The 20,222-nt window shown below is 35.3% G+C and overlaps 1 protein-coding gene across 1 annotated transcript in view; it reads left to right on the forward strand.

Annotated features, from left to right (window-relative positions):
• The window catches only part of VWA8 (von Willebrand factor A domain containing 8), a 469,402-nt gene that overhangs the window by 439,898 nt on the left and 9,282 nt on the right, over window positions 1–20,222 (forward strand). Inside the window, exons 41-42 of the mRNA XM_074191741.1 lie at window positions 13,080–13,205; window positions 15,077–15,235. Of these exons, the coding sequence (XP_074047842.1) occupies window positions 13,080–13,205; window positions 15,077–15,235 (285 nt within the window). The remainder of the gene's footprint in view (window positions 1–13,079; window positions 13,206–15,076; window positions 15,236–20,222) is intronic.

Consider the following 20,222-nt stretch of genomic DNA (forward strand, 5'->3'; position numbering starts at 1 on the left):
ATATTTTACAGTTTCCTAGAAGATAGTCACCTTGCTCTACTTATGTTCAGTTCTGTCCATTTGCAATATTAAATCAACAGCTTATATCTTGAGTTCTATGGGTTATCTATCCAACTGAATATCATAGACTAGATAATAGGTATTTTTAATCCAAATAGTTTTTCTAATGTGTCAAATTAGGCTGATTATGGATTTCATTTGGGATGTTCTGCATTGATTTATCAGTGGCCTAATGCAATTAGCACAGTGTCATATATAAAAAGTATTTTGAGATGCTGATTATTTATAAGTAATCATCTTCCATTTAGAATCCATAGTGGAAATTATCCATGACAGGTGGCAAACAGATCTGGCAAAAATACATCCTCCTCTTTTATTATTTACTTAACAATAATCAGGTAGTTATAGCACAAAGTTATATCTTTCCTAGAATCTTAAATAATTTTTATATCTCCATAGGAGATGCCTTGTAAAAGGAAAGCATTTAGTTCTACCAAAGCAAATACTTTTTTTATATTCAACAAACAATAAGCATTGTTAAAATCTTGCATCCTTTACATATTTCATTCAGTTGTATGATAATGATCTGCTTGCAAAAGGCTACTTTTTTCTTTCTAATATATTCATCAAGAATAACCTTAATATATATGCAGCATACTATCACAAAAATTTTATATTCATAAGAAAATAGTTATATGATCAGTGGTTGCTGATACTTTTCAGGTTAGTGTTTTGGAAGGCAAAAATAAGGTTCAGGTTTTTTTAATCCACCCTTTTGCTCTCTTCCCTTCCTTCAGATCCCTCAACACCCTCTTATCTCCAGTATATACTACTATTGAATATAATTTAGTCCAACTACTCTTCCCATTTTTGTTTTCTTCAGTATCATTGTCCTCAAGACACACATCTGAGACTGTTGTTAGAGACTAAATGTGGCTGCATTGTCCTTGATGATAAAAAGCTATACAGATCTTTTCCATTTTTTTTAATCCATTGATTGTTGTCCTTCTAGTTTCATCCTTCAGTTTCCTTGGAATGACTTCATTGTGTCTCTCACCAAGTTTCTTTTTAAATAGTTTTATGAAATGTTAACACTCAAAGTCCTTCACTATTTTTCTCCAGAAGATTTTTCAAATTTATACTCTAGTACATCTTCTTAGTTTCCAGTTCTTTGTTAGTATAAAAAGAGATGCTATAAAACTAGAATTTCTCTTGGCTGCCATAGCTCTGCTCTTAACAAAGATATTAAGTTGTGCTAACTATGATGGTTTTTAGGCTCTTATAGTCTGCTACTTATGACTTTGCTCAATTATATTATATGAAATTTGTTGTCCTTTTAAATGTTCTTTCCTCTATCCTTCATTTTTCTGTATCAGTAACTTGTTTTTAATAGTTCACATTATTTTATGCAAGTCATAACTTTTTCTAATTTTTATTCTTATACTTTTGTATTAATTTTTCTTTGTTCTAACAAATAAAAATTACTTGTTAGAACTGTCTAACAAATAGGAATTACATGTTAGAACTGATTCAGAAATTGCTATCGCATCAGTAACCAGACATTTCCTGTGTATTAAAATATGATAAATGTCATTTGTCATTATGGTATTTAGTGTTGACCATGTCCAGGATCTCCTGGTTCTTTTTGTGAAGAAAATATTCTTCATGAAAAAACAAGGGATAGAGGAGATCACAGAAGTGATCTGATGGATGTTTGACAAAGAGGAGGAAAAATGGGAAAAAAACACATCCTGGAGGGACTATAGAAAAACAGGCATTTGCCTGTTTTATTTTTTTGGTGTAACTGTGAATTAGTCCAAGCCATCCTGGATGCCTTTGACCTAGCAATACCACTATTGGACCTATCCCCCAGAGACACCAAAGAAAGAAGAAAGGAACGATATGTACAAAAATATTTATAGCATCTCTTTTTATAGTAACAAAGAATTGGAAACTAAGATGTACATTGGAGAATTGTTGAATAAAGTATGATTTATGAAAGCAATATAATCCTACTTACTATACTAAAAGAAATGAAGAAATGGCAGTGTTAGAGAAGGAAGTGAGCAGTACCAGGAGCACAATTTATATAATGACAATAATGGAATAAAGTTGAACTTTGAAAGATTTAAGAAATTTGGTAACTCCAATGAATAATCACAATTTTAGTAGACAAATGATACATATGCTATCTCTCTTGACAGAGATGAGACCTGTATTTTTTATATAGGTAATTTGGGAATTTATTTTATTTGACTGTGCAAAATAGAATACAAATAAGATCTTAACCTCACAATAACCACAATGATGTATTTACTAATCTATAGCCAGACATCCAGACACAATAACCATAATGATATTTACTAATCTATAGCCAGACAACCTATAGCCAGAAGTTGAGTGGACCCTAGAAAGCTTTGTTATATAATAAGGCTAGTGGAAGTGATGGAACTGCCACTGAACTATTTAAAACCTTAAAAGTTAAAGTGATGTACTTAGTGTACCAGCAAATTTGGAAAAAATGCAACAGTGGCCACTGAATTGGAAAAGTTCAATTTACATCCCAGTCTTAAAAAAAAAAGGAATATTCAAATTAACAAAACTTGCCTTCATTTCATATGCCCGTAAGGTTAGACTTAAGATTCTGCAAACAAAGCTTCAGCAATATGTGTACCAAGAATTATCAAAAGAGCAGGCTGGTTTTCCAAGAGGCAAAGGAACTAGAAACCAAATTGCCAACTGGATTACAGTGAAAGCAGGGGAGTTCTAGAAAAACATCTATTTCTATTTCATTAACTACACTTAATCCTTGACTTTGCGGATCACAACAAAATTCTCGTGAGGAATCTGTATGCATACCAAGAAGCAAACTAGAACCAAACATGAAACAACTGTTTAGTCTAACATTAGAAAAGGAGTATGACAAGGTTGTACATTGTCATCTTATTTAACTTATATGCAGAATAAATCACATGAAATGCCAGACTGGATGAATCAAAAACTGAACATAAGGTTCCTGGAACAAATAAAAACAATCTGTGATATGTACCTACTACTACTCTGGAGGCAGAAAATTGAGAGGAATTAAGAAGCCTCTTGATGAGAGTGAAAAGAGAGAATGTAAAAAACTGGCTTGAAGCTTAACATCAAAAAACCTTTGGTTAGCTCTCCCATCATTCTTGACAAATAGACAAATTGAAAAATGGAAGCAGTGTCAGATTTTCTATCTGGATTCAAAGATCACTACAGTTGATGATTACAGGCACAAAATTAAAGGATGCTTTTTCCTTGGAAGGAAAACTGTGGCAGAATAGAGATGTCACCTTGCCAACAAATATTGCCAAAGCTGTTGTTTTTCCAGTAACAGTATTTGACTGAGAGAGTGTTGGACTATAGGGAAAACTGAAAGCTGCAGAATCAATGCTTTCAAATTGCAGTACTAGAGATAATTTTTGAGAGTCCCTTTTACAGCAGGGAGAGGAAATCAGTCAATACTGGCATATTTAAAGGCAAATTACATTTACTAACTGAAGATACACAAAAGAGCAGACTACCAATCCTCTCATACTGGTGAGAGGTCACAAGCAGGACCAGGAAGGGGAGGGGTTTCCATCAGGGTAGCTACCATGGAACCTCAGATACCATGATTTCTGGGCTACTGAAGAAAACAGAAGAAAAACCAAGAGTCCATAGTGGTCTTTGGGGGAACTGTTTTCAGACTTGGTGTCCGTGTTCAGTAGGTCAGACAGCTCTTCAATCAGAAACACCTAGGTTTTTATAGGGAGGAGAAGGATCCCATTCATGATTGTTTTTTTTTTACCTCTTAAAATCACAAGAAGGGAGGTAAAAAGAGATTAATATTTCTAGATGGTCTAAAAACTAACTGATTTTTAGTGTATAGTGACAGGAAAAAAGGGGAGTAAAATAAACAGTATGACAGTACATTTTGCATCTTTTTCTGTTTGTTTCATGAGCTCTAATGACCAAAAGAAAGAAAAAATCACCAAGAAAGTGACCCATCTATGATAATGAGACTTTTCATGTTAGCTAGTCTGATCCACAGAAAGTAAGCATAGTTGGTAGCTGAGAGCATCCAGGAAGCCTCTTAGCCTGGTAAAGGCTATTTAGGCCTTGCTGATAGAATCTTAGAGAGCCCAGCACTATCCCCTGTCATGATGACACAGGAGAAAGACTTTTTGTGAGGGCACACCCTTCTAAAATAGTTATTTAGAGAAAGTATCACATCACTTTTTATATTCCCCATAAATTGTGAGATTTCAGTAGACATTTTACAGGATCTTTGCCCTGTTAAAATGATCTCCTGATCCAAAAAGCTTGAAAACTGCTACTTTAATATAATACAATAAGGGCAGCTAGATAGTGCAGTGGGTAGAGAACTGGCCCTGGAGACAGGAGGATCTGAGTTCAAATATGACCCCAGACACTTAATAATTACCTAGCTGTGTGTCCTTTTGCAAGTCACTTAATCCTATTGCCTTGAAAAAAAATTTATATTAATATATATTATATATATATATAATACAATAGAAGATTTGTCATATGAAATCCTGTAACTTCTCTATAGTCCAAATCCTATATATCCTTCAAAATCCAACTCCAGATTTATATCCTAGACCTTATTCTATTTATTCAGTCCCAGAATGATCTTTCACTTCCTTTGATTTCCCTTAGTATTTAGGCATACAATCTCTGATCTGTTTGTTTACATATCCCTTTAGAAGCTTAGCACATAATTATTCTCTGATTATAAAAAACCTATCTTACCCTACTTCTGCATTATTTACAACTCCTAGCAAAGATACTAGGTTATAGGTTCAGCAACAAGAGGAAAAAACATTAAGCTTTGTACAGAGTCCTAAGGGAAAAAGAAATTTAAATGAGGCATCTCTCAGTGTAGCAGATCGAGTAAATAAGCAAAAATTTTATAATGCAAAAAGCATAAGAGAAACACACCAACTGTGAGGTGTGGTATGGGATATGAAAAGGAAAGGATCATTTCAACTGGAGGATCAGGGAAGGCTTCATGGAAGAGGTGAGCTTGATATTAAAGTATGCACAGTATTACCAAAGGAAATGAGCAAGAGGGAAGTCATTCTAGGTATAAAAAAATAATATAAGCAAGAAAGGCAGGAGGACACTAAACATGTAAGTTACTAGCAAATACTATTGTTTTTCTGTTGAGAAGAGTATCCTCTGAGATAAGGATCAGATGGAAGAGTTGTACCAGATTATTGAGATCATTGAATGACAGATGAAGATATTTTAACTTTGGTATCGAATAGAGAATTATTAAAGAATTGTTAATAGTCAAATGGCATGTGCATAAGAAACATGAAGAATACATTGGAGAGAAAAAAGGAAGAGACAGAAACATAGTAAGTTTGAAATAAAGAGTAGATTAATTGAGGTTTTTTTGATTATGCAATTTTTTTTAGAGATAGTGTTCTTACTGGTTCTTTTAAGCCTTCATGCTGAATTTATAACCCAGGTCTTCAGTGCCTATTTTATATGTGTAAAGGGGAACTATCTTTTTTTCTGAAAGTATGCAAATGGTATTCTCTTGTTTTCTAATGAAAGAGAGAAAAAGGCATTTATTTAATTAATTAATTTATTTAGTTGCCACTCACTATGTACCAAACTGAACTAAGAGTTTGTGGTAAGGTACAAAAGTGGCGAGAGAGAGTCTGGACTCCTATATTTTAATAGGGGAGGCAATACATATAGAGGAGTGATGGTTAGGACTGAAGGGTCTTTCAGTCTAGGATATTACAGAAATAATAATGAATAGAATAGTAAGGCAGAATCCTGATAGATTTTTGATTAGTTGTAGAGAAGAAGAGATGTGACTACAGAAAGATGCCCTATTCCTTTAACCTAGTTTTTTTTTTTTTGCTTTATAGCCCCATGACAGAAAATGGCTAGAGTGAATGAGCACAATTCCAGCCTTCTCTATTTCAGCTTCCAGGACTCTGCCACTTTGTATGTAATGGGAAAAACACTCAACAGGAAGATAAGAGTCCTGGGTTCTAATCTCACCAATATAACTTTGGTCACTTTTAATCTGGGCATTGTGTCCTCAGCTTTAAAATGAAGGGGTGATCTCTAAGTGATCTCTAATATTTCCTATTATAACCTCCTAGGATCTTCTAAACTATTTTCATGACTTTCTTTTGTAAAGTAACAAGAATTTCATGAAGTTATTCATTTGTGGTGGTTCTCAATCACTGTATGTGATTGAAAATTCTGACAATTTCACCTGAAAATATTAATTTCTTTAAGAGACAACTTTAAGAGAAAGTTGTCCATAATTCTCAAATTTTATTCAAAACATTATCAATTATAAAATTTGGATAGGGAAAAATTCTACTTTCTCAGTGTCATAAAAAACCAAGCTACAGATTCATTAATCCATTCTTGTACAAATGCAGCTAATAAAATCATCATAACAAAAATTTACTTTCTTTATCAGTTTATATTTTACAGTTATATTTATATTTCATACATATATATTTTGCAATTCTGACAGAAGGGGGCATGATTTTAGCATACTTTTGTTTTGCATGTTATTAGTAACAAAACCCCTTCATGTCTCTCAAAGAGCAGTGTCAAGAAAATTAAGCTCATATGAGTAAAGTCAAAATAATTCAGAATTTATAATATATAATATAATAATAATGTTCACATTATTAATGGTGAGGGGAGTGAGAAAAGGAATGTACTTTGCATATATATATATATATATATATATATATATATATATTTTTTTTTTAGATTTTTCAAGGTAATGGGGTTAAGTGGCTTGCCCAAGGCCACACAGCTAGGTAATTATTAAGTGTCTGAGGTCGGATTTGAACCCAGGTACTCCTGACTCCAAGGCCGGTGCTCTATCCACTGCACCACCTAGCTGCCCCCAGCTTTGTATATATTTTTAAAAAGATATGAACCATTGCATAAATATAAACTTTGGTATAGCATGTGATCTAGAAAGGCCACCCAATAAAAGGGCAACCCAGTGAAGACTTAAGTAGTCGGCATTAACAAGCTCACAAAAGTTGAAAGTGGATTAAAGTACATAGTCTTCTGAGCTACTGTCCTGGACTCTCATTTGATGCCTTGGGATCACCTCTGACTCCTCAGTTGCTCTTAACCTTGCCAGACTATAGCATTCCTCAGACATAGCAATTATCCCCATTGGCATGGGCCTCATACACAGTGTGACTGTACTCTAGTGAGACTGATTGTGTAAGCCCCATGTAAGAATGGGTCTCACTATCATGAGGTTCGCAATGTAGAGCTGAGAGGGACTTCAGAGGCACTGAATCAAGCCCCCTTATTTCTCAAATGGGGAATTCAGGCCCAAGGGGACAAATAGTTTGCCCAAGATCACACACACATAATAAATACCTAAAGTAGGAATTGAACCAAGGTCTTCTGACTTTAGAAATATTGTAGTGTATTGTGGCACCATGTTGCCTTCATCCTGGCCAATCTTTATTGCCACTCTCTGAAAACAGGGTCTTTGGCCAACTGAACCACCATTGGCATAGGACCAGGGCAGTTACTCACTACAATTTTATTTGGTTTAATATTTTACATTTATATAATGTTTTAAAGTTTAAAATATTTTATCTCATTTGATCATTGCAACCACCACATGAGGTAAGGACTATTATTATTATCCTCATTTTATGAACAAACTATGGCTCCAAGAACTTGAATATTTTCCTTAGAGTTGGTAGAGGGCTAAGGTAAGATTTAAGCCTAGGTCTTCTTGAGGCTTCTGGGTGGTATAGTAGATAGAGAATTGGACCCATAATCAGGAAGATCTGAGTTCAGATCAGGCCTCAGATACTTCTAAGCTATGTGACCCTAGGAAAGGCACCTAACCTGTCTGTTCCAGTTTCCTCAAATATAAAATAGAGATGATGGTACTATTTTCACCCGGAGTTGTTGTGAGATTCAAATGAGACTATTTGTAAAATGCTTACTTAGCACAGTGGCCAACAGAGTAGGCACTTAATAAATTTTTGTTTTCCTTCCTTCCTTCTTGACTTCCAGTTCACTGTGTTATTACTGTATAGTTTCTTCCTATAGGAATAAACTTTCAGACTTTTCCACTACATTAAATATGGGCAGTTTCCTTTTCACTGGAGCCATTTACCATCATTTGTTGAAATGAATGGATCATTTGCACTTGAAATAAAGGATCTAAAATATTTTAAAAACTATGCCCAAAGTTCAATAAAACTGTGCATACCCCACTGTGAAACAGCAATCCCACTACTAGATCTGAATCCCAAAGAGATCTTTAAAAAGGGGGGAAAAACCTACATGTATAGGAATATTCATAGTTGCTTTTTTTGGTGGTAAAGAATTAGAAATTGAAGAGATGCCCATTGATTGGGGAATGCCTGAACAAATTGTGGTATATAACTAGATGGAATATTATTGTTCTGTAAGAAATGATGAAAACAAGGGCACAGCAGATAGAGTACCAGCCTTGGAGTAAGGAGAATCTGAGTTCAAATGTGGTATCAGACACTTGATACTTGTTAACTATCTGACCCTGGGCAAGTCACTTAGCCCCATTGATGCAAAAAAAAAAAAAAAAAGGACTAATGAGAAGGCAGATTTCAGAAAAGCCCAGAAAGACTTACATGAATTGGTGCTAAGTGAAATGAGCAGAAAAAGAAGAACATTATATACATCAACAACAGCACTGGGTGATGATCAACTCCAACAGACTTAGCTCTTCCCAGCTGTACAACAATCAAAGACAATTCTAAAGGACTTGTGATGGAAAATGCTATTCACATCAAGAAAAAGATATGGAATATGAATGCAGATCAAAGTATACTGCCTTCACTTTTTTTTAATTTGTCTTTTGCTTTTTCCTTCTGGTTTTTTTCCTTTGTTTTGATTCTTCTTTCACAGCACAACTAATGTGGAAATATGTATAACACAATTGTATATGTGTAATTTATATCAGATTGCTTGCTATCCTAAGGTAGGGAGAGGGAGGTGTGGGAGGGAGAAAACATTTCAAAAATAAATGTAGAAAATTATCTTTACATATAATTGGAAAAATAAATAAATAGATTTTATTTTTAGGTTTTATAGGCAAATGTGGTTAAGTGGCTTGCCCAAGGCCACACAGCTAGGTAATTATTAAGTGTCTGAGACCGGATTTGAACCCAGGTACTCCTGACTCCACGGCCGGTGCTTTATCCACTACGCCACCTAGCTGCCCCTAATAAATAGATTTTTAAAATAAAATATTCCAAAGCAAAATGCTTCAGTACCTGGAATTTGTTAGCACAGTGCCTAAAACATGTCTTAATAAATTTTTTTTTTCATTTATTCATTTTCCAACCTCTCAGAATGGTTGGAATCTGTTTGAGGGTATAATCCCAATTACCCTGAAATAGCTTAACAACAGAATTTAGAGTTACCAATATTAGTGACCTTTTCTCAGCCCTCATCCTTCTGGGGCTCTCTTTGTCTTTTGACACTGATGATCATTTCTCCTTCCTTGTTGTGTTTTCATAACCCTGAGCTTTCCTGATGCTTCTTTTACCCTTATCCTTCTCAGTGTTCACTGGATCATCATTTATGTTCCAACACCTTTCTCTTTCTGCATACTCTCTTAGAGATTGAATCGGTTTCTATGGGTTGTTAATTAAAACATTCTCAGGGCAGCTAGGTGGTGCAGTGGACAGAGCACCAGCCCTGGAGTCAAGAGAACCTGAGTTCAAATCCAGCCTCAGATACTTAATAATTGCCTAGCTGTGTGACCTTGGGCAAGTCACATAAATCTATTGACTTGTAAATGACAGAAAAAAATATTCTGACTGTGCAAATGACTCTCAAATCTCTTTATCCAGTTGTCATGTCTCTTTGGAACTCTTGCCCTTCATAACTAGCTGCCAGCTGGACATTTCTACCTTATATTGGTCTCCCTACCACAAATATTTCCCCTTGCCATTCATCCTTCATTCAGCTTCTTGTCAGTTGTTGGGTGGTGTTTGATTCTTCATGACACCATGGACCATAGCACACCAGGTCCTTCTTCTATCCTTCAGTACCTCTGAAAGTCTGTCCGTGCTCATGTTCATTGCTTCCATGACACTATCTATCTATCTCATCCCCTTCTTTTGCCTTCAGTCTTTCACAACATCAGGGTCTTTTCCAGAGTGTTCTGTCTTCTCATTATGTGGTCAACGTATTAAACTTCAGGATTTGACCTTCCAATGAATAGTCTGAATTAATTTCTTTAAGCATTGACTGATTTGATCTCCTTGTTACCCAAGAGTTTCTCAAAAGTCTTTTCCAACACCAAAATTTGAAAGAGTTGATTCTGTGGTACCTGTCTTTCCTTATAGTCCAGCTCTCACAGCCAGACATTACTGCTGGAAAACCATAGCTTTGACTATATGGACTTTTGTCAGCAAAATGATGGCTCTTCTTTTCAGGTGTGTTGTTCAGGTTTATCATAGTTTTCCTTCCAAGGAACCAGGGTCTTTTAATTCCATGTTTGCAGCTACCATCTGCAGTGATCTTTGAATCCAAGAATATAATATCTGACACTGCTTTCTTATTTTCTCCCTCTGCTTGCCAGGCAATTGATTGAGACCAGTTACTATAACTTTAATTTTTTTTTGTTCTTTTTTAAGTCATCTTTAAGTCATCTTTTCCATCCTTCTATCTCACTCTCATCCAGCAGATTCTTAATTCTTATTCTCCTTCTACCTTCAGAGTATTATTGTCTGCTACCAGATTGATAATTCTTAATGAACAATTTCCACCATATATAACTCCTGCTCATAAACCTTTAATGGCAACTTCTTGTCTCTAGAATGAAATATAATCTCCTTTGTTTGGCTATAAAGCTTTTTTGTAATTTTCTTCTAGCCTGTTTTTCCAGATTGATGTCACATTGTTCCTCCTCACACAAGCTATGTTTCAGTCAAAATGGCCTACTTATTGCACATAACAATCCATCTCCCACCTCCATCACCACACACACACACACACACACACACACACACACACACCCTCTACTTCTTGGAATTCCTAGTTCCTTTCAAAACATAATATAAGTACCACCTTCTACATGAGGTTCCTCCTCATCCCCCTACCCCTCAGTTGTTAATGCTCTCCAAAATTACTTCTATTTATTTTGAGTCTTCTTTGTATAGGCTTATCTATGTAGGTGTTATCCTACCCACCAAGGTCTTTGAGGAGAGGGACCTTTATTTTTTCCTTTGTGTAGCCCCAGAACTAAATAGTTGTTTAATTTAATGGCATTTAATTAAATGCTTTTTGAATTGAGCTGAAAATGACCACCTTCCCAAGGTCCAGGTGTAACCAGCTAGTATCCTGTTATTGTTCCCTGTGCTTTAGGATTCATGTGCAGTAATTGTCTCTATGAGGAGAGCTAAACAGAGTCAGGATGAATGCGAGGATAGAACAAGTCTTTCAGCATCCTTTTCTTTCTGAATTCTAATGCCTTCCTATCTTTCCCATCTTTTTTCCATTTTCTTGTTCTCCCTGCACTGTAGGACCTTCTTGGCCTTTTTTCCTGATCCTTGAACATAATACTTCATATCTTTTCTATGACTTTGTAGTAGATTTAGAATGCCTGACTTTTCCCTCTCAGTCTCTGACTCTTAGAGTGAAATCCTGGTTTCCTTTAAGACTCAAATCAAGGACAACTTCCTCCAGGAGATTTTTCTGATCCCCCAGCTACTAATTCCATCCCCTCCAAGATTACCTTCCATCAACTCTGTATTAATCTTATAAATTCTAATTTAAATACATTGTCTCCCTCATTAGAATGTAAGCTCCTTGGTAATAGGGACTGGCTTTGCCTTTTCATTGTAGCCACAGCACTCAGCACAGTGTATCACACATAGAAAGCCCTGAGTAAATGCTAAACTTATTGATTGATTAGTTCATCTAAGTAATTTCTCCATAAACCATACTGTATATATTGTTACTTGTGAGCATGTAAAGTCAGTGGGAACCTTGGGTCACCTAAGAGGCGACTGGAATATCAACCTTCAACCAATGTACTCATTCTTGCCTATCATGGGCTAACCATTGGGCTAGTGTTCATCATCAAATACCAGTCCAACTTTAGTGCCTTGAGGATACTCAAAGTATCCTGATGCTAGCCTAGGTTTTTACTATGCTCTAGGATCATTCTGGGAGATGCAAGAGAAATGAACAGGAAACCCTGAACTCAAAAATCTTATTACAGAAGCTTTGCTAGCTTAAAGCTACAATAGGACTTTTGACCACCCCATTTATGTATGTTATAGTTTTTATATTTAATTTAGTTATTATATTCATTGTTATTGAACTATCATTTTATTCTGTTTTTCATTGGAAATGACTAAGTTCATATTGCAAATAATTTAAACATCCTAATGCAATTATTGGAAAATGGTGAAAATATCTTCTGAAAGATAATTCATGTATCAGTAATTATCATAGAAAAACCATGAACTCAATTCACAAAAAATATACATACCACTGTTTTCAGCTGTTAATAATGTTCAGGGTGAGTCATGGAAAACTTCCAAGTTTGAATTACTTTCTAATGAAAGAACTTTTAACTGTAGTTACTCATAGATAATTTTAATGAGTTCTTGCCTTTTTACGTAATAAATTTTCCAAGAGCAATGTGACAGAAGAACCAGAACAAATGCTTCTCTGTTACATCTCTTCATACAGTACATTTCTCCAGGGTTTCATTTGCATGTTATTTTCTAGTTTGTATGAACTTTAAATGTTAACATTTCATCATTAAACTACCATATGTGAAAAACATTAAAACTGACAAAATCATCAGAAAGAACTTATTCTTTGTCAGTAGGATAAATCTCACTGTGGAAGAGGTCAGTCTTTTTATGACAGTGTTCAGGTTTCAGTGAGTTAAGCCTTAGTGACTATCAGTTACTGAAAAAACCCATGAGTCCTTTTCTTTCCCTGCATAATTGTTTACCTGCACAATTAAATGGGACTCATTCAGCATATATATTTTGTCATTTTAGGCCAAGGGTAAAGAGCGACAATGGCTGAGACACCAACCTAGTGGGGAGTTAGATGATACCAAAATAATCGATGGATTGACTGGAGAAAAAGCCATCTACAAACGTCGGGGAGAAATGCAACCAGAAGTAAGTATTCAGGGTTTACTGACCTCAGAAAATGAGCCTGATGACTGATCAGGTCTTGTGTATTTTTAACTTTCATTGGTGTCACCTATTTTTACTTTGCTAGTGTCATCAAAAAAAACAGTTATGAAATTTAAATACAGTAGTAAAAAAAAAGGAATTGGAAAGAAAATATCATTGAAAACAGCAATATTGTCCCCAACAGGCAGTATCACACAACATTTTCAGTGTGAAAACACAGAACATTTTTAGCATCCTCCTGCTGATTGTTTTTTAAGTTTTTATGGAAAATATGACTTATAATAAAAGAAGGTCTTTTCCCCAATTGAAATGTGATCAGTATATACAAATTATTTGATGAATTAAATAGTTGGGTCTTTGGACTTGGAATTAGGAAAATCTAGATTCAAATCCTGCCTGAGATACTTATTAGCTATTTGAACTTGGGAAAGTCCCTTAAACTCTGTCTACATCAGTTTCCCCATCATTAAAAAATGACAAGGTTGAGTTCAGTGGACTCTGAGGTCCCTTCTATCTCTAAATTTGTTATTCTATGATGATATATAAGTAAATCAAGCCAAAAATTGGCAGTGAGGGTGAAACATTGAGCTACTAAAAGAAATTGGTGATTTCCTATCTTCATGAGTAATTAAAATTGCTGCATAGTCATTTGCCATGTTAAAATGTTGACTCAGAGAAAGTATCTTGGTTATTTGGGGATCTCTTGTTTCTATTTTATTGGCATGACAACAATTACATCTCTGAACAGCCATTTCTCTTAACTGACTCAGACCATAGTAATCAAATATCCTTAAAAGAATGTTTGAAATCATTAGTGGTTGATCATAGCAGTGTATGTGGCCACTGAACTTAATTTAGATGTTACACCCATATTCATGAAAAACATTAACCATTGAACCAAACTGCCCCTGCCTAGTGTCCATCATATTTGAAGTTCTTTGGTCATGAGATCATAGACCATGAAAGTAAAAAAAAAAAAAAGAAGAAGAACATTTCCCTACATTTGCTAAATTTCCTGCAAATACGCATTGCCAAATTAATTTGGAATTGATGCATTAAAGGAAAGATATAATAGTCATTCCTTTACACCTTGAATATTGACTGGCAAAATTACAGAATTCAGTTTAATCTAGACATTTTACATTTCAATTGACAAGATTTGTTACTTGATTATTTTTAATTTTATAAGGAAAGAGAAAATAAGCAGTTTACCAATTGGTGGAGATAGGTAATAAGACTAAAGAGAAAAGAAACACTCAAATATTTTTTTCTTAAACCTTTTGCCAGACTATCTCTTCAAACAACTTTGTTCAGGAATTCAGACACATCCCATGGCACATGGGGAAAATGATGTTGGGGTAGGAAAGGATGGAAAGAAATTCTTTGTACCAGTGATTGTTAAAACAGATGTGGATTTTTTCCCTGAGGTATTTTTTTACCTATAGCCAAAATTGATGACATTATAGTATTAAGAATGATGTGAATTTTCTTACAGATTTTGTTACTATTTGGGGGTAAGTATTAACTGCAAATTATTAACTAATTTTACATTCCCAAAAGGGTACTGCCACAAGCAGATTTCTAAGATTCCATGTACTGAAGCAAAATCTGCAGAAACCTTTCTACCTGCTACTCAGTAAAATCTGAGCCCCAGCTAAAGTTGTTAGCCTGCTGGCCCTCACAGTAAAGATCTTGTGCTTTGAGAGCTAATATTAACAGCTTATGTGAGGGAGCAATATTCACTCTCAGAGTAATTTACTTATCCTAGATTTCTCACATGATGAACAATAAGTAATTCTTAGTTTATAAGGATCTCCTACTTAAGCATTACTGGGTTTGTTTTTTTCCCTCAGCTTGGGAGTCCACAACAGAAACCCAAACGTCTTCGACTCTTGGTGGACGTATCAGGCAGCATGTATCGTTTTAATGGGGTGGATGGTCGACTAGAGCGCTCCATGGAAGCTGTCTGCATGGTCATGGAAGCTTTTGAGAACTATGAAGAGAAGTTCAAGGTAACTGAATTTGCAAAGAGTTCATAAAAGAATTTGTTAACACATTTCATCCAAAATTCAGGTAAAGAATTGAATGATAATGCATCGTTGATATAGACTGCATGCAGCAATGGAAAAAAAGTTTTTTCATGATTTAGTCTAAGCAGAAAACTCATTCATTAGTGTAAGGAAAATGTGTCATTCATTTTATCTATTTCTAAGCATCAAAAAAAATATCCTCAAGTTATTGGGACAAGAAATCACTCCAACAAACTGCTAGAAAAACTGGAAAACAGTCTGGCAGAAACTAGACATAGACCAACATCTCACACCGTATACCCGGATAGGCTCAAATGGGTACATGATTTAAATATAACAGATTTAGGAGAGCATGGAAAAAAATATCTATCAAATCTATGGAAAAAGAAAGAGTTCATGACCAAAAAACATTACAGAAGTTGAAAAGGATAATTTTGATTACACTAAATGAAAAGTTTTTGTACAAACAAAACAAATGGAGCCAAAATTAGGATGAAAACAAGAAACTGGGGAAATGTACCATAGGTTTCTGTGATAAAGGTCTCATTTCTCAAATATGTAGAGAACTAAGCAAATTTTTTAAAAATAAGAGCCATTTCCCAATTGATAAATGGTCAAAAGATATGAATAGGCAGTTTTCAGGAGAGAAAAAAAAACAAAGCTATTAATACTTCTATGACAAAATGCTCTAAATCTCTATCAAAGAAATACAGCTTGGAACAACTCTGACATACCAGTTCACACCTATCATATTGGCTAACATAACAGAAGAGGAAAATGACAAATGCTAAAGGGAATGTGGAAAAATAGGAACACTAATGATGTACTGTTGGTGGAATGGTACAACCATTCTGGAGAACAATTTGGAGCTATACTGAAAAAAAACAAAAAGCTTTGTTTATACCTTTTGACCCAGCAATACCACTATAGCTCTCTTCTCTCTCAGAGAGAAAAAAAAAGGGAAAGGACCTACATATATAAATATATACATATATCTATGAATATATGTGAGAGTATGTGTATGTATACACACACACACACACATACGTGTGTATGTATACAGAAATATAAAAGGATTAGAAATTGAGGAGATGCCCATCAGTGGGAAAAATGGCTGAACAAGTCATGGTATATGATTGTAATGGAATACATTGTGCTATGAAAAGTTGAGCAGAATGGTTTCAATAAAACCTCAGAGTTATATAAACTAATGCAAAGTATAGTGAGCAGAACCAGAAGACCATCCTATACAGTGACAGCAGTATTGTGATGATAATCAACTGTGCAAGACCTACCTACTCTGATCTTTATAATGCTAATAATGAGATATACAGTTTTGGTTTGTTGTCTTTTTAATTGTCTGCCACAATAGGATGAATGGAAGAAAGAAGGGCTAGACATTATTCTGGACATTTTTCTTTTGTCTATAAATATTTAGTGGATTCAAATGATATTTATTAGTGATATTGTGGTTTTTTAAGTATTAGATTATAATATACATACCATTGGGAAAACTCCACATTTGGATGTGCTCTGAATTCCTCCCAGGCATTTTATTTACTTTGGGCAATCACGTTATCTCCCTATATAAGGAAAAATATAAAAACTTCTTGAACCCATTGAGTAGGTCTGCTCAGGCATTATTATATGACTCCTGAATTATAAGAACCAGAATAGATATCAAGATCTGACATGACATGACAAAATTACGTTCCTTGTACCTCTGGATGAGGAAACGTCTTCTACCAATGCATGCCAGCACTTTCTTCAAACCTACAATTCAAACAGAATGTGGCTAGAGCCCTGACAGGTTAAATGACTTGCCAGGCACACCCATGATATGTGTCCAAGGTAGGTCTTAAGACCAAGTTATTTAGCCAGTACACCAAAGTTACTGCCACTGCTGCTGCTGCTGCTACTACTGCTAATAAATGAATAATAAAATAATAATAACAGTAGTATTTATATTGTATTTTAAAGTTTGTCAAACAAGATCCCTCTAAAGATCATTATTACTGAAATCAAAAGGAGAAAATTACTTTTTGCAGTGGAATTTTTCTCACCTATCTTCAATACTTGGATTTTCTAGAGGAGAAAATGATAGAAGAGATAGATATTGCAGGGTTTCTGTGACACCCAAACACTATTGTAAAAAGTGAAAGATCTAGGCATTCAATTATTTATTTTGTCTATAAAATCCATACTAACTGTTTGACTGAATTTTAGAAAGGACTTTTTTTGACTCCATTGACCAGCAGTTCTGGCATTGGATAGATACAGATAATCTTCCTCAGAGAGGGAAATGAGGCAGTGGGCAGACTCCTAGGAGCCAAGAAGTTTGAAAAGGAAGAGAGCTTTGCATAACTTCATCTGATGTCATGTGAATAATAAGAAGTTTAACCATCATCTAAAAGGAAGTATAAAAGGCATGTTCATTTATAGCCCACTGACTCCCCTCTGCAGGAAAACCACTTGTATTTCAGGGAACTGATCATGTTTCTTCACAAGTGAGTTATGTTCCTATTTAGCAAATTACTTCATCAAGTCCTGCAATATAGACAGTCAGCCTGGCACCATCTTGGAGCAGTGCCCTCTAGACTACAGACAGTTCCCTCCAAGGCCACTTTTGAATCAGATTTGTCAAGATCTCCAGCACTCATCTTCATAGGAACCTTAAAGAAATGTTGTCATCTAATTAGTGCTAAATACCAGATTTTGAATAATACAAGGCCTCAAGGATATTTGCTAAAGGTAATTTTTGCAATCTCTCAAATCCTCCTTATCCTTGTTTTTTCTACTGCTATCACCCGAAAAGCAACTATCGTACAGTGGATAGAGACAGGACCTAAGTCAAAATTCAGTTTCACAGTCTTGCTAGCTGAGGGACCCCGAGCAAATCACTTAACAACTGTCTTCCTCAGCTTTCCTCTCTGTAAAATAAAGAGAACCAGGTGATACAGTGGATGGAGGACTGGGCCTGAAAGCAGGAAAACCCATCTTCCTGAGTTCCAATATGGCCTCAGACACTCACTAGCTGGGTGACTTGTGCAAATCATTTAATCCCATTTGCCTCAGTTTAAAATGAGCTGAGAAGAAACTGGCAAACCACTCTGCTATCTTTGCCAAGAAGTCCTTAAATATTTTAATGAAGAGTTGGACATGGAACAACTGAAAAACAACATAAAAAATTTAAGACCTACCAGGGTTGAAGTGAGGATCAATCAGCCAGTAAACATTTATTAAGTACCCCTCGTAAGCATTATGTTATGCATGAGAAATACCGAAAAAAAAAAGAAAAAAAAAAAGACAGTTCTTGCTCCTTGAGGAGCTTACAAACTATGAAATATTTGTGAAGCATTTTGCAAACCTTAAGATACTACATAAATGGGGCGGCTAGGTGGTGCAGTGGATAAGAGCACTGGCCTTGGAGTCAGGAGTACCTGAGTTCAAATCCGGCCTCAGACACTTAATAATTACCTAGCTGTGTGGCCTTGGGCAAGCCACTTAACCCCATTGCCTTGAAAAAAAAATCTAAAAAAAAATACTACATAAATGCCAATATTATTATTTCTATTATTCCTTTGTTACCACCTGCCTCAACTATTCCAGTGGCTTATCAAGGCCTTCTGACTCCGTTCTCTCTTCTCCCCAGAAAATAAATGAATGAATGAAAAGGGGTTTTTTTTGTTGTTTGTTTGTTCACTGTCGATGGTCTGCCCATCTCACCCAAGCTGGGTGATCCTCCTCCTGATTATCTGGGGAGCTCTGACATGGACTGTTCAACCCTCTGTAGACAGCCTGGTGGTCCCCTGCTCCCAGGGGCCTACCCTATTGATGCTGGACCTAGTGTTCCACCAGTCAGCTTTAGCCCCAAATCCCAAATTCATGTGATCCACAGACCTCAGCCTCCATGGTAGCAGTAATTATTGGCATGTTCCTCCACAGTAGGTGAGTGCCTTCTATTTAAGCACTAGGGATACAGAATATAAAAGCAAGATGATCTCTACCCTCAAGTTGTTCACATGCTAATGAAGGAGATAATATGTACCTATAATATAATAGGTATCCCTATATAAGTAGGAAGGATGAGGAAAGCATTACCAACTTGAGCATCTAGGAAAGGCAAGAGTGGCATATAAGAGGGCTATTGAAAAAAAAAACGAGCAATTTCTGTTTCCCTCCTCCATGCCTCAAAAATGCTTAAAATCATCAACCTTTAGTGCCTGCGCTTCCTCAGTCTTTTCGAGGACCCAGCAGTCATTCCCTTTCTCATTAAATCTCCACTAACCACTTCCCCAATGGCTTTCCCAAGACCCTTCAATATATCAGCCAATATCTCTCTTATCCATTACATTTATATTTCCTGAATATTTTGTAATAACTTCCATATGTAGTCTTATTAAATAAACAAAGAGATACCAATTAAACAACATTGAGGTGTACCACCTCATATCTATCAAATTAGCAAAAATAATTTAAAACAATGAAACTCATTGCTAGCAGGAGATAGAGAAATAGGTTTACTCTCATTGGTGGAATTATGAACTCACAAAAATTTTTTTTAATGAGCATTCTGATGAAGTGCAATAAAAATTACAAAAATAGCCATACCCTTTAGCCCAGTTAAATACCTAGAGAATTATCTCAAAAACAAAACAAAAAATAACTATCTTAAATATATCCATAGCAACCTCATATGCAAAAAAAAAAGTGAAAGCAAGTTAATGTCTAGCAGGGAAATGATTGAGTAAATCAGGACACTTTAATGTAGTGGAATACTGTAATGCAATTTCAAAGGACAAGAATGGGAATTATAAGGAAAATTGTAAAAAATCTCTATGAAATAATATAGAAAATAAGAAATCAGATCAGAAGAATGGAGTGTACACTAGATATAAGAGAAGTCAGTGAAAATAAAGGAACAAAGATAGATTCCTGAGCAATAACTGAAAAGAGAATGTTATGAATT

The sequence above is a fragment of the Macrotis lagotis genome, chromosome 6 (assembly GCF_037893015.1).
Source record: "Macrotis lagotis isolate mMagLag1 chromosome 6, bilby.v1.9.chrom.fasta, whole genome shotgun sequence".
Classification (NCBI taxonomy): Eukaryota; Metazoa; Chordata; class Mammalia; order Peramelemorphia; family Peramelidae; genus Macrotis; species Macrotis lagotis.